The 12,030-nt window shown below is 40.9% G+C and overlaps 1 protein-coding gene across 6 annotated transcripts in view; it reads left to right on the top strand.

Annotated features, from left to right (window-relative positions):
* The window catches only part of ST3GAL3 (ST3 beta-galactoside alpha-2,3-sialyltransferase 3), a 212,589-nt gene that overhangs the window by 95,815 nt on the left and 104,744 nt on the right, over nucleotides 1-12,030 (top strand). For 4 of the 6 annotated variants that reach the window (XM_066376095.1, XM_066376097.1, XM_066376096.1 and 1 more), the window contains one exon: nucleotides 7,590-7,632. In XM_066376095.1, the coding sequence (XP_066232192.1) occupies nucleotides 7,590-7,632 (43 nt within the window). Of the gene's footprint in view, nucleotides 1-2,393; nucleotides 2,496-7,589; nucleotides 7,633-12,030 lie in introns of all 6 variants that reach the window. The other 2 variants (XM_066376093.1, XM_066376094.1) reach the window with 1 other exon arrangement.

Here is a 12,030-nt window from a genome sequence, read left to right on the forward strand (position 1 = left end):
CTGGAGGTGGTGAAGATACTTTGGAGGAGAAGAAAATAGTTCAGTCTGCGTGGAGCATAGAGTATGGCAGGGGCAGGGTGCAATGCAGGAGCTCAAAAAGTAAACTTGGAATGGTTGCTGTAGGCCATATCATGAAGGACCTTGTAAACCAAAAGACTGGGATTTATTCTGAGAATAACAGGCCATTCAAAGGCTTTAAGCAGAGTTATGACATAACCATCTTTATCCTGTAGAAAAATAGCTCTGATTACATCATGAAGAATCTCTTATGGAGACAAGACAGGAGGCAGGAAGATATGGTAGGAGGCTATTCCAGTGATCCAGGTGGGAGGTGAAGGCTAGGAGAAATGGAAGAAGGTAATAAGTGGACTTGAGATCCATTGAGAAGATGAAATTAAAAAGACATGGTAATTAAGAAAGACGCAGGAATCTAGGAATTTCCTCAGGTTTCAAGCTTGGACAGCTGCGTGCATAGCGGTACCATTTATAAGGTAGGGAATACTGGAGGAGAACCAGGTTCCCCATGTATGAAGGTGGTGAAAATGAATTCTGTGTGGGACAGCCTGAGTTTTAGATGTCTATAACATGGCAGTGTCCAGGAGACAGCTGGATATACAAGTCTGGAGCTCAGGAGACAGTTGGGCAGGAATGAGACGTGTGTTTGGGTGCAGTGGAAAGATAATTGCATCAAGCTAAACTGAATATTTGAGTAAGGTAAAGTCTAGATTAGATAAGGAAAAAAGTGAAGAAAGAAGGAGAAACAACTAAAAACAGACAAAATATAAGAAAAAAAGTTTTTTTCAGACATTGAACAACAGGTGGCACAGGACACTGATCTCTGAAAGAAAGGAAACAAATGAGGTCAGCCCTGTAATTACCCAAACTAACGTCCTGGACGGTTTCTAGACTACGTCACAGGGAAGGAGAGCCGAGACAGAACCCAAGAGTCTTAAAAGGAGACAAAAGTTGAAAACTTAAGGAGATAAAAGCAGCTGGAATTCACAAGCAGAGTGCCAGAGAGGAGAGAGCTGCACACAGAGAGAGCTCTGGAGATAGGTTGAAGGTCCCTTTGTACTCAACTGATCGGTGTATCTGTGTGAGGAAACTACTAGAAGCCAGAGAAAGAGCAGAATAATCCTCACAAGAGTTCACACAGGGCTGGGAGTAGTGGGAAAACGTCATAATGCATGGGACATCACATAGCATACTCAGAAGGGTATTGCCTTAGTAGTGGGCAAAATTAGTAATGGTGAAAAATTAGCACTAGACTGCAGTCCGCTTTTGCCTCTAACCCCAACCGCACAAAACTTAAAGTAAGCCTTGAACGGATAAAACTGTTTCCAAGTAATTTAATTGCACCTCATAAATACTTAAGGAATGCATAAATATCCTGCATGCAACAAGGTGAAATTCAGTGGCTAGCATCTAATCAAGGAAAACCAGGTAGCCTGACCAGTGTTGGTGCAGTGGATAGAGTGTCTACCTGGAATGCTGAGGTTGCCAGTTCAAAACCTGAGATTGCTGGCTTGAGCCCTGGGGTTGCTAGCTAAATCCAAGGTTGCCCGCTTGACCCCAAGTTCACCAGCCTGAGCCTGGGATTGCTGGCTTGATCCCAAGGTTACTGGTTTGAGCCCGGAGTTGCCAGCTCAATCATAAGGTCACCAGCTTGAGCCCAGGGTTGCTGGTTTGACCCTGAGGTTGCCAGTTTGATACCTGGTCAAGGCAAGTATGAGAAGCAATTAATGCACAGCTAAGTGGAGCAAGAAGTTGATGCTTCTCTTTCTCCCTTTCTCCCTTCTCTTTCTCTCTCAAAATAAATAAATAAATAAATAAATAACCAGGCAATTCAGAAAATCATGAAAATACAACTCATAATGAGAAAAGCCAGTCAGTAGAAACAAGTCTAGAGATAGATGATAAGATTAGTAGACAAAGACATTAAATCATATTTCATATCTTTAAGAAGATAGAAGAAAGTATGAGACTGTTAAGGAAAGATGTTAGATATAAAAAAGAATCCTAGAGATGAAAATATATGTGAGATAAAAAAATATACTGAATGGATAAACAGCAAATTACAATAGACACTGCAGAAGAAAAGAGTGGTGAACTGGATGATATATCAATAGAAAGTATCCAAAATGAAATTAGGTTGGACAGGTACCTGAAAAAAATGATCAGAGCATTGGTGAGTGTAATACACATGTAATAGGAGCCCCCAAAAGAAAGGTCAAGGCAGAAAGATTTTTGAAGAAATAATGGCCCCCAAAATTCAAATTTAGTTAAAACTGTAAACCCACAGATCCAAAAAACTCAGTGAACCCCAAACACAAGAAAAATAATGAAAACAGCACCACTGTACATCATAAGCACTCCCTGCTCACTACCCACAGGTACTTGGCAGTTGAAAGAAAAAGTAGCCTTCCCTGGAGAGCTGCAGGAAAAGCGAGAGCTTGCAGGGCAGAGCCAGGCTTCAGGTCTGCCAGGAGATGGAGGTAAGCCAGGTGTTGGAACAGGGGATCAGAAGGCATTATGAGAAAGATTTGAAACGGAGATTGGTCAGGGAAGAAACCTCCACAGTGGAATGAGGATGAGAGAAAAAACGAGGTCTGTGGACCAATTTAACAGTGGTTATTTATATCTATTATTCCTGGGCGGTTTAGCAAGCTCAAAGTTTTCAAGACTTCCTACTGTTCCTGAGAGGCCTTTCGCTCAGGGCAGCACAGTCCATCTTCTGGTAAATGCTCCAGATCATGTGTGTCATGTAGGAGTCATAATTTTTTTATAAACTCCATTTCCTTGATCACTGTGATGCTCAGGTGTGAGGAGCTAATGTAAGATAGATCACTCCTACCCCTTCCAGGGGAGTTTTGCCATTAGGAACTGGGAGATCGAAGTCTCATTTCCTTCTCAGGCAAAGTTGAAGACGTACACCTGAAAGTTGCTGGCTCCATGTTTCCTGACTTAGGAATGAAGCTAGTTGGGGGAGAGTAAAGCTGATGGAGAGAGGCCTGATGGCATCCCTTCTTGCAGTCATCCTGACGCCCTTTGTACCCCGGCCCTTCCTATACTTTGATTATGTGAACCATTAAATTGACTTATTTGCCTAAGTTAGTGCAACCACTATATTGAACATGGAAACATTGGGAAATAGGCACAGACATTTTGTCTCCCTCTGTCCCCTTAAAATGTTTTATTGTGGAAAGTCCAAAGAATTTTTGATGCCTTTGAGCATCAAAAAAATTTTTTAAATCCCATGGTCACATTGAGTCACCAATTCCAAAATTAGAGTATATCCAGCCTTATGTAATAGTCATACTTTTCAATTCATTCAAAGGTACAGTGACTTCACCTCCTCTAAGCAGTAGGCTTGGTACCGGTGAGTGCCTGATCCAGGGAAGGGGATATACCCTGCTTGTCTTCCTCCTTCCACTCCTGCCCCAGTTACTGGCTGCTGTTTCTGACCTCTTTGGAATTGGGGGGGAAGGAAGAGAGACTGAGCAGAAAAGACATAAGGTAGAGTTGGCACTCTCTGAACTGGCACTCTTGTGGGGTGCTCTTGTAGGCATTTTGGAGACTCCCTCCAACTCGGACCTCTCTGTGGTTCCCCTGGTAGGTAATGCACTCACCAAAGCCTTGTCACTCACTCCTGCAGCTCCTGGGACACCCAGAGTCTACCCCTGCTACTATCATGAAAACCTGTCAACCCGCTGGGCAAATCTTTTGCAAAGGACCTAAAACAACCCCAAGCTAGCTCATTCATGCATCTTTTTCTGCAACAAATTCTGGGAGTGCTGGGCAGTTTAAATATAGCTCACTCCTCTGCAACCAGCTTGTTTCATATCCTTTACACTTGTCAGGTAGAATTCAGGCACCTGGCAGTCCACTGTGTCTCCATTCTTTACTGGTTATGTTGTTTCCCTCACCAGGCTTGAATAAGAGATGAGTGTGTAACTACACATTCCCCCCCTTAAGGTAGATGGAATTCATAATACTGCTCTCTCCAAAGAAATTCTTCAAATCCTCTCTCTCAATCTTTCACCTCCAGCCACTTTAATATTGTAGCGAGTGCCTTTAGAATTATATAACAAGTGTCCAGCTATTTCCTTTGAAAATCTGCATCTTGGTATATCAACTCACTTTAGTGTGTGGAACTTATCCAACAGGCTTGGTTGAAACTTTCTTTTTAGCATTTGGATAGACTGATTTGATTTGGTTTTCTGAACATTGTAACCAGATCATCCTGATAACAACCAACAAGTATTTATTGACCATCTACTGTGTGCAGTCACAAAAGAGAAACACTTCCAGCCCTCATGAGCTGCTGGCCTAGGACAGAGTCTTCTAATTGTTAGCCCACCAGCTGCCCACAGATATATTATGTTTGAGCCTCATGCTCTTTAAATTTTCCTTGCATCAATTGCCAATATTTACAAACTGAGAGATTTTTACCTTAAAAGATCCTGATTCTTGGCTTTGAAAAAATCAGATGTGGCCATGCTGGCCCGCATCGCTTCCTGGCAGTGCTCGCTGTTAGCTGGAGCTGGTGGAGGCTGCCCCTTCCACAGGGCGTGCAGTCTCCAGATGGATATGTTCCCTCTTGGCTCCATGCCCTGGAGCCGTGTCAGTCGACATTTATCATCACTGAGCCAGACAGTTACCTTATCTTAAAACAAAGAATAAAGTGAAATATTTCTGGTACTCACATCTCTTAACAAAAGAGAACACAGTTCAAGAGAGCCATGGAAGGGACATCATTTCTTTAGAAATGCAAAGTGTCCTTACATATTTAATATGCAAGTAATGTGTGTGTATAGAACAGAAGATGCCTTTGGAAAATAAACCACCAATATAATTATGATTACAGGAAATGTGTAGTTAAAAAAAGATATTTCAATAATTTTTTTTTAATGCAACCAAAATAAATCATGTGAGCTGCTGTGGTAGGGTATTACATTCTCCCTCTTCCCTGATTTATCTTATGTTCTTCTTTGACCCCGGACATTTGAGTTTACAACTGGGCAAAAACATTCTCCGGCATTTCTAGAAGGAATCAGCCAAAGTGGGAATTCATCCTAACTCCAAGGGCTTGTAGCTTCGGTCTGAGGAGCAATAGCAGGATAGTTGCCCCACAGTTATTACTGCCTGGGGGAAAGGTGACAGCTGTTTGGCAAGTTAATGAAATTTTCTTTTTCATGAAATGATACAATAGGATTGTTGAAAGAGTGTTAAACTTTGAAACCTAACTTCTTGCCTAGCTTTCTGAAATACAGTTCTGTTCTATATCACTTTAATAGCCTCTTAGAAGTGCTTAGAAAACCTGGAGTCCAAAGATTCATTCTGCCACATTGATATTTTAGTAAATTAGGAACATTGACCTAGCTACAGTGCCTCTTAACAGGTTGCATATGGTAGCATTCCTGATTTGATTAAAGTTGCTACCATGTGCATTGACACCACATAATATTAGCTGGTTTGGGTGCGTGCATGTTTTTTACCCTGGAATAAGGTTTATGAACTCTCCTCATAGCTTTGCATTGCATCCAAAGGGGTGCTTTTGGGTTGGCTCACACCTGCAATACAGAGGGAAAACCATTTGGTTAAGCAGATGCTTCAGAAAGGATGGGAGAAATATGGCAGAGACCTCCTAGGGCCCTCCCATGCTGAATGTAATTCTTACATTTATCCCACAGCAATCTTGGGCTTTTCCATACATTGGCTTTGTTTGACCCTCTTATTTCCCGTGAAGGTTTGTAAATTCAACCATATTCTGTCAGTTCCAGTTCTGGTGAAATCTTGTATTCCTGGTTTATTATAACAAGAAATCATTCTCTCAAAAAAAAAAATTAAAACCTTTTTTTGTTTGTTTTTCTTATTGGTTTTAATAAGTTCCTGATGTTATTAAGCAAAACCTCTCATTCATTTATCTGAGTTAGGACAAAATCAGAATTATTTTGAGGAAAGGCTGTCACTTGCCCAAGCGTGTTCTCTTGAGAGGCAAGCCTTCTGTTGAATTTTTGGGTCCTAGTTTGTATCTCCGATTTTAAGAAGAGGAATTATTTTCTCACTGCAGCTTAGCTGCTTAGGAAAGCACACAGTCTGGCCTTAATTGGGCTTGCAGAATGACTCCTGTGAGGTACTTGTCAGTATGTGTAACTTCCCTCTCTTGGTCATTCATTGCTTCCTGAAGGCTGGGTTCCTCAAAAGCCTTGCTGCCTAGCCTTTTCCATTTAGTTGTTTGGTCTTAGTGTTCTGTTTTATCCTCAGATTAAGCCAGGCCAGTTTAGAACTATATTCGTAGACTACCTTATCGTGGTGAAGGCATTCTACACACACACACACACACACACACACACACGCATTCTACACACACACACACACACACAACACACACACGGCAATTTTTGAATAAAGTTATAAGAAACAATCCTGTGACACTTCCTGTCACTTTCCTTCTACAAGTATTTTTGAGGACAGAGGAAACTTTCCTCAAGTCGTAGTATCAGAAATAGCTGTGATTCTCCTGGTTTATTTATGGACATTGTAAGCCATTTATATCAGTGCTTTGCATTAGTTTTAGCTGTGAGAAATCTTGGAAATAGATCTTTAATCCTCTGCCAGCAAACACAGAGGTCCTGAGGACATCCACTTGAGAAATTCTTATCCTGTCTGCATTTTATTATTTTTCCTACACTTATTTACTTTTGGCCCAGATTTCTTCTTTTTAAAATCTTGTACTTGTTTTTTAACTGCTTCAACTTCATTTTAGAACAAACAAGATATAAAGAACTTAAAATATTAATGATTTACATTTGTTGCAAATACATTATCAATTCATTTTTAGATTTCATTTTAAATTTCCCCTTCCTTATGTAATCAGATCTATCCACTCTTTGTGACTGTCATGACCAGGATGCTTGCCATGGGTCTGAGCCCCGTGGCTGCCGCAGCTTCACCCCATAGTTAGTGTGGCTGATGGAGCAAACACTGTGCTTCGAGCTTCCAGGAATCAGAGCTTACTTTTGACCCTCTTAGTTTTCCAGGCGTCCAGTTTTGGGTTTATTAAGTTTTAATTTCAAGCACCATATTTAAACAGGAAGGCAATCGTAAACCAGCACAGGACTGAGTGGCCTAGACGGCCTGGGAAATAGGTGCCTGAACCTGGTCCTCCACAAAGCAGGTGTTCAGTAAGAGTTGTGTGACTTAAATTTAGTTGTAGCTTATTGACAGGAGTGCCTTGAGATACGAACAGACCAATATACAAATTTTTAAGATACAAGCTGCAACTCGGTCCGTATTTTTGTTTGAGATTCGAGCGAAATTCCGAGATACAAGTCATGATTTGGGAAGCTGCCGCTAGTTGGCTTGTTGGCACACGGGTCCAGTATCGGCAGTTTGATATAAGAGTTGACTGACTTAGGAGCTTGGTTACAGAATGAATTAAGTTTGTATCTCAAGGTACCACTGTATTTGGATCTGCTTTTTGAAACAATTGCCTTTCCCCATGGTCTAGGTCTGGGGAATGCAATCTGGTGGTGTCAGCAGGAACTTGCCTTCAGTGACCTTTTCTGCTTTCTGTTCTTTTTCAGAGTATGATCAGTTGGGCTTCGTCCTGAAGCTGGACTCTAAACTGTGAGTAGAATGAGAAATGCCTTGACTCTGTCTGTGGTGGGGAGGTCTGTGAGAGCTGGCTTCTAACTCTGAAGGGTCACCTCTTATCAGTCCTGTGCTTGCTGGCGGACTCCCTGGGGCCTCTGTCTTCAGTCCGTCAACAGAATCTTGGAGTGTGTTACCATCCACAGGGGCCTGGAGAGGATGGGGTTGCAGGTGCACACGTAGGGCCTTAGATTTGGCTGGCAGCACAGGCAGCTCATTAGAGAGGGAGCCTGCTAGGAATTTGTGGTACAAGGAGGCCCCTGGAAAGGCTTCTGCTCCAGAGTGGAGGATGGTTGAGTTCCAGCAGGAGGCAGCGGCCTCTCAGAGATGCTCTGCAGCCTGGCATGCAAGCCTTCTGTGATCAGGCCTGTCTTCCTCCTGTCATTCATTTGCCCACAGGTAAACCCTCCTTTTTCAATACCTTTGCATATGTTTGTTATGGGTGCCTGAAATTTTCTTTCCTTGCCTGTCTGCCAGGAAAACTCAAAGACCACGTCCTTTTCACATAAAATTATTTCTTCTTTGATGCTTCCTGTGAATTTTCTACCTCTGTCACCAGTTATCTCAATATACTGCATGGAGAGGCAAAGTAAGTTTACAGTTGTTCCTATGCAAAATAAATACAATAATAATAATACAAGAGTAAATTGTTTCACACACTCACAACTGTAAACCTACTTTTGCCACCTCCTGTATAATTAACTGTGTCATGATTATTAATTTATTATGAGCACAGGCTCAGAGCCAGGCAAAGCTTCATCCAAATCCTAGATTGCCATTTATATACTTGTGATTTTTGGACAAGCTACTAACTACTTTGAGTTTGTTTCCTATGTAAGAAGAGGATAGTAATATACCTACCTCACAGTGTTGTTATAAGGATTTAATTGAAACGATTAATTCATAGTAGCTTTCAAGTAAATGGTATCTAATCCTTCCAGAATCCTTGCCTGTTCTTGCCTTGTTGGTCTCCCTAGCACCTAGACTGTACTGGCATATGTTTGCTACGTGCTCCGTAAACACTGAACACTTTGCGGCAAGGATGGATGGATGGGTGATATAGCTGGGTGACTAGATCAGGAAACCTTGCGGTCAGGCTCTCTCCACTCTGCACAGGACCTCTCACATGGTTGATATGTGGTAAATGGTTGCAGAACTGGCTGTGGCTTTTTTCTATTGTTAGTCAGCTGTGTATGCCTACGCCCCTGTGCTATACGAGAGATATGAAAGACCAGATTGTGTCTCCTTTTCCTCTCCTGCGTGAGGCCTTGACCACAGCTGCTTCTGATAGTGATGGCTGCATTATATATATACATGACATCAAATCTGGGACTCTGGCTTTCCCACTGAGCTGTCTGGCATCTAGATCCTTTTCCTGGCATCAGCTTCTTGGCTCTGGTGCCTTGTACTGTGAGTTTAGGAGTTGTTCCTGCTTTTGTATATCGTGGAGATAGCCATGAGGGAAGAATGGTCTGCTCTTCATATCAAGCTAGTAGATATGAGCTACATGTTAACATCCTTGGGTGAGGGAGCTTGATTATGCTAGAAGACTATAGGCTTTACTTTTAGCAAATTCTTAATTTAGTGCTCTGGGCAAAAAACAAATCAAGGATAAGCTATGAGGAAGTTAAATGCCACCAGAATGGAAGATGTAGTAATTACCAAGCCAAATCACGTTGATGAACAAAAGACATGTTATGTAGGATATGTTAACTACAGTATTTAAACTGTCTTCAAGAGTATAAGGAGGGGAATTAGGAGGACATTCCTGCCCTGTTCTCTTGACAGTTGGATGGTGCAAAGTAGGCTGTTATGTACCTTTCTGTTATGTGTCAGGCTGGTCTTTGAGTTACCTTGGTCTTTAGCCCAGGAACTGGCTTGGCCTCGTTTGCTTTAATGCATAATTTAATGTACAAGATAGAACTTTACTTTCTTATTACAAAGGCTTTTCTAATCTAGTGCTGTCTGTAGAAGAAAGCACAGATATGTGGGAAAGGTTTTTATGTGCGTCCAGGGAGAAGTTTTCAGTTAAGGATTCTGTTTTTGAGGGGTAGTTCCTTAGCAACGTTCAGAGCTCCCCTTATAAAGTCTTTCTCTGCTGTGTTGTGCTCTATTTCTAAGTATAGGAAAGGAGCTGGACTTGGATAAGAAGAACTGGATTGAGTTCTTCCCCTGATGTGTAAAGTGAAAGGACCTTAAGTAATTCATTTTAGATTTCTGAATCCCATTTTTTCCTTATGAAAAATATTGATAACAATACCTACTTCTAAGGTTTTATGAAGAATAAAAGAAAGTGTTCTATAAGGTATGAGTAAGTATATAAATGTAAGAATTTGTTTTCATTTATTTTTTTTAATGTTTTTTTAACAATGTTTATTTTTATTGATTTTAGAGAGAGAAAGGGAGAGAATAGGAGAGAGACAGGAACATTTGTTCCTGTATGTGCGTTGACCAGGGATTGAACCAGCAACCTCTGCACTTAGGGACGAAGCTCTAACCAACTGAGCTATCTGGCAAGGGCTGTTTTCATTTATTTTTATTGAATTCATTTAGCTTCTTAAGTATAAGAATTCATATGTTCTGAAAATTTTTCAGCCTTTTCTCTTTAAATATTGCCCTTACCCCACTCTCTACTCTTCTTTAGAAACTCTGATGAAATGTTAGAACTTCTCATTCTAGCCTCAAGGTCTATTATATTTCAGATTTCCATCCTTTCAACATTAAATTGGAAGTCTAAGGGACTCAACATAAAAATAAACTAGAACTAAGCCTGCACACCCAAACCAATACTGCAGGAAAGATTGCCAGAGCTCTGAGTGGATCCAGGCAATAAGTTAATAGAACAGAAACACTTTTGACATTCACAGCCAGGGTTTTCATCACTCAGGGGATCAATCAACTCCACTTAAGTTACTCCAGACTGGCAGTGCCTCCAGATCCTGGCAAAAGCAAATGTAAACCCTTTCTGGAGCAAGACACAAATTCCTCACAAATAACTTTTCAAGAAAATGAGCAGCTCACAGTAAAAAAAAAAAAAAACTAGGCACACAAGGAAACAAGGCTCCATTAGTGAGAACCATGAAAGACAGCAGACCACAGAGGTGGACTCACACAGACTTTGGAAATTGGAATTACCAGACACAGTTTATAAAGCAATTATATATACTGTAGTTAAGGAAATAAAGACAAGATCAAACTATATACATGGAATAGGGAACTATAAAAAGTAAAATTTGGATTTGAAAAACAAAGACCTTCTAAGTTCAAAAAACTTCTAAAATTAAAAAGAAACATATACAGTGACCAGAATCAAACACTCAGTAGAATTTAGTAGCAGATTGGATACAACTGAAGACAGAATTACTGAACTGGAAGATAAGTCAGAAGAAATTATCTGTATCAGGGGTTGGCCATTTTTTTACTGTAAAAGGCCAAATGGTTAATATTTTAGGGTTTTAGGAGCCTTATTATCTCTGTTCCAACTTCTTAGCTCTGCTGCTGTAACATGAAAGCATCCATAGACAACATATAAACAAATGAGTATAGCTGTATTCAAATAAAACTTTATTTATGGACACTGAAATTTTAATTTCATATAATCTTAATATGTCATGAAATATTACTCTTCTGATTTTTCCCCCCAACCATTAAAGTGTCAGACTGTGACACATAGGACCCAGGTTCAAAACCCCGAGGTTGCTGGCTTGAGCACGGGCTCATCTGGCTTACCAGTTTGAGTGCAGGGTCACTGGCTTGAGCCCAAAGGTTTCTGGCTTGAAGCCCAAGGTTCCTGGCTTGAGCCCAAGGTCTCTGGCTTGAGCCCAAGATCTCTGGCTTGAGCAAGGAGTCACTTGCTCTGCTGTAGCCCCGGGTCAAGGCACATATGAGAAAGCAGTCAATGAACAACTAAGGTGCTGCAGTGAAGAATTGATGCTTCTCATCTCTCTCCCTTTCTGTATATCTGTCCCTATTTGTCCCTCTCTCTGTCTCTCTGTCACACACACAAAAACCCCATATATTTGAATATGCCTGTCCTGTAATTTTTTTCTTGTCTTTATTATCTCTAAGACTCTAAACACTATTTTTAAAAATCCATTTTATATTTTGTGGCCACCATCCCTTTCTTTACTTTTTTCTTCATGGTCTTTCAAAATCTGAATCAATTGAAGAATTTCCATTCTATTGGCTTATTTAAGTATCTCTCCTTATCTACAATTAAAATACATATTTGTGTAGAGACTTAATACCTGTCTTTCCTATGCTGTCAAAGTTCCTAGAGGTTTGAAGGTGAAACAGTAAAGTCTGGAGGAATGGGCAGACCGAATCATGCAGGGCTGCAGAGCAAATAGTAAGAAATGTAGGCTTCATCTTGAG

This window comes from Saccopteryx leptura, chromosome 3 (assembly GCF_036850995.1).
Source record: "Saccopteryx leptura isolate mSacLep1 chromosome 3, mSacLep1_pri_phased_curated, whole genome shotgun sequence".
In the NCBI taxonomy this organism is placed as follows: Eukaryota; Metazoa; Chordata; class Mammalia; order Chiroptera; family Emballonuridae; genus Saccopteryx; species Saccopteryx leptura.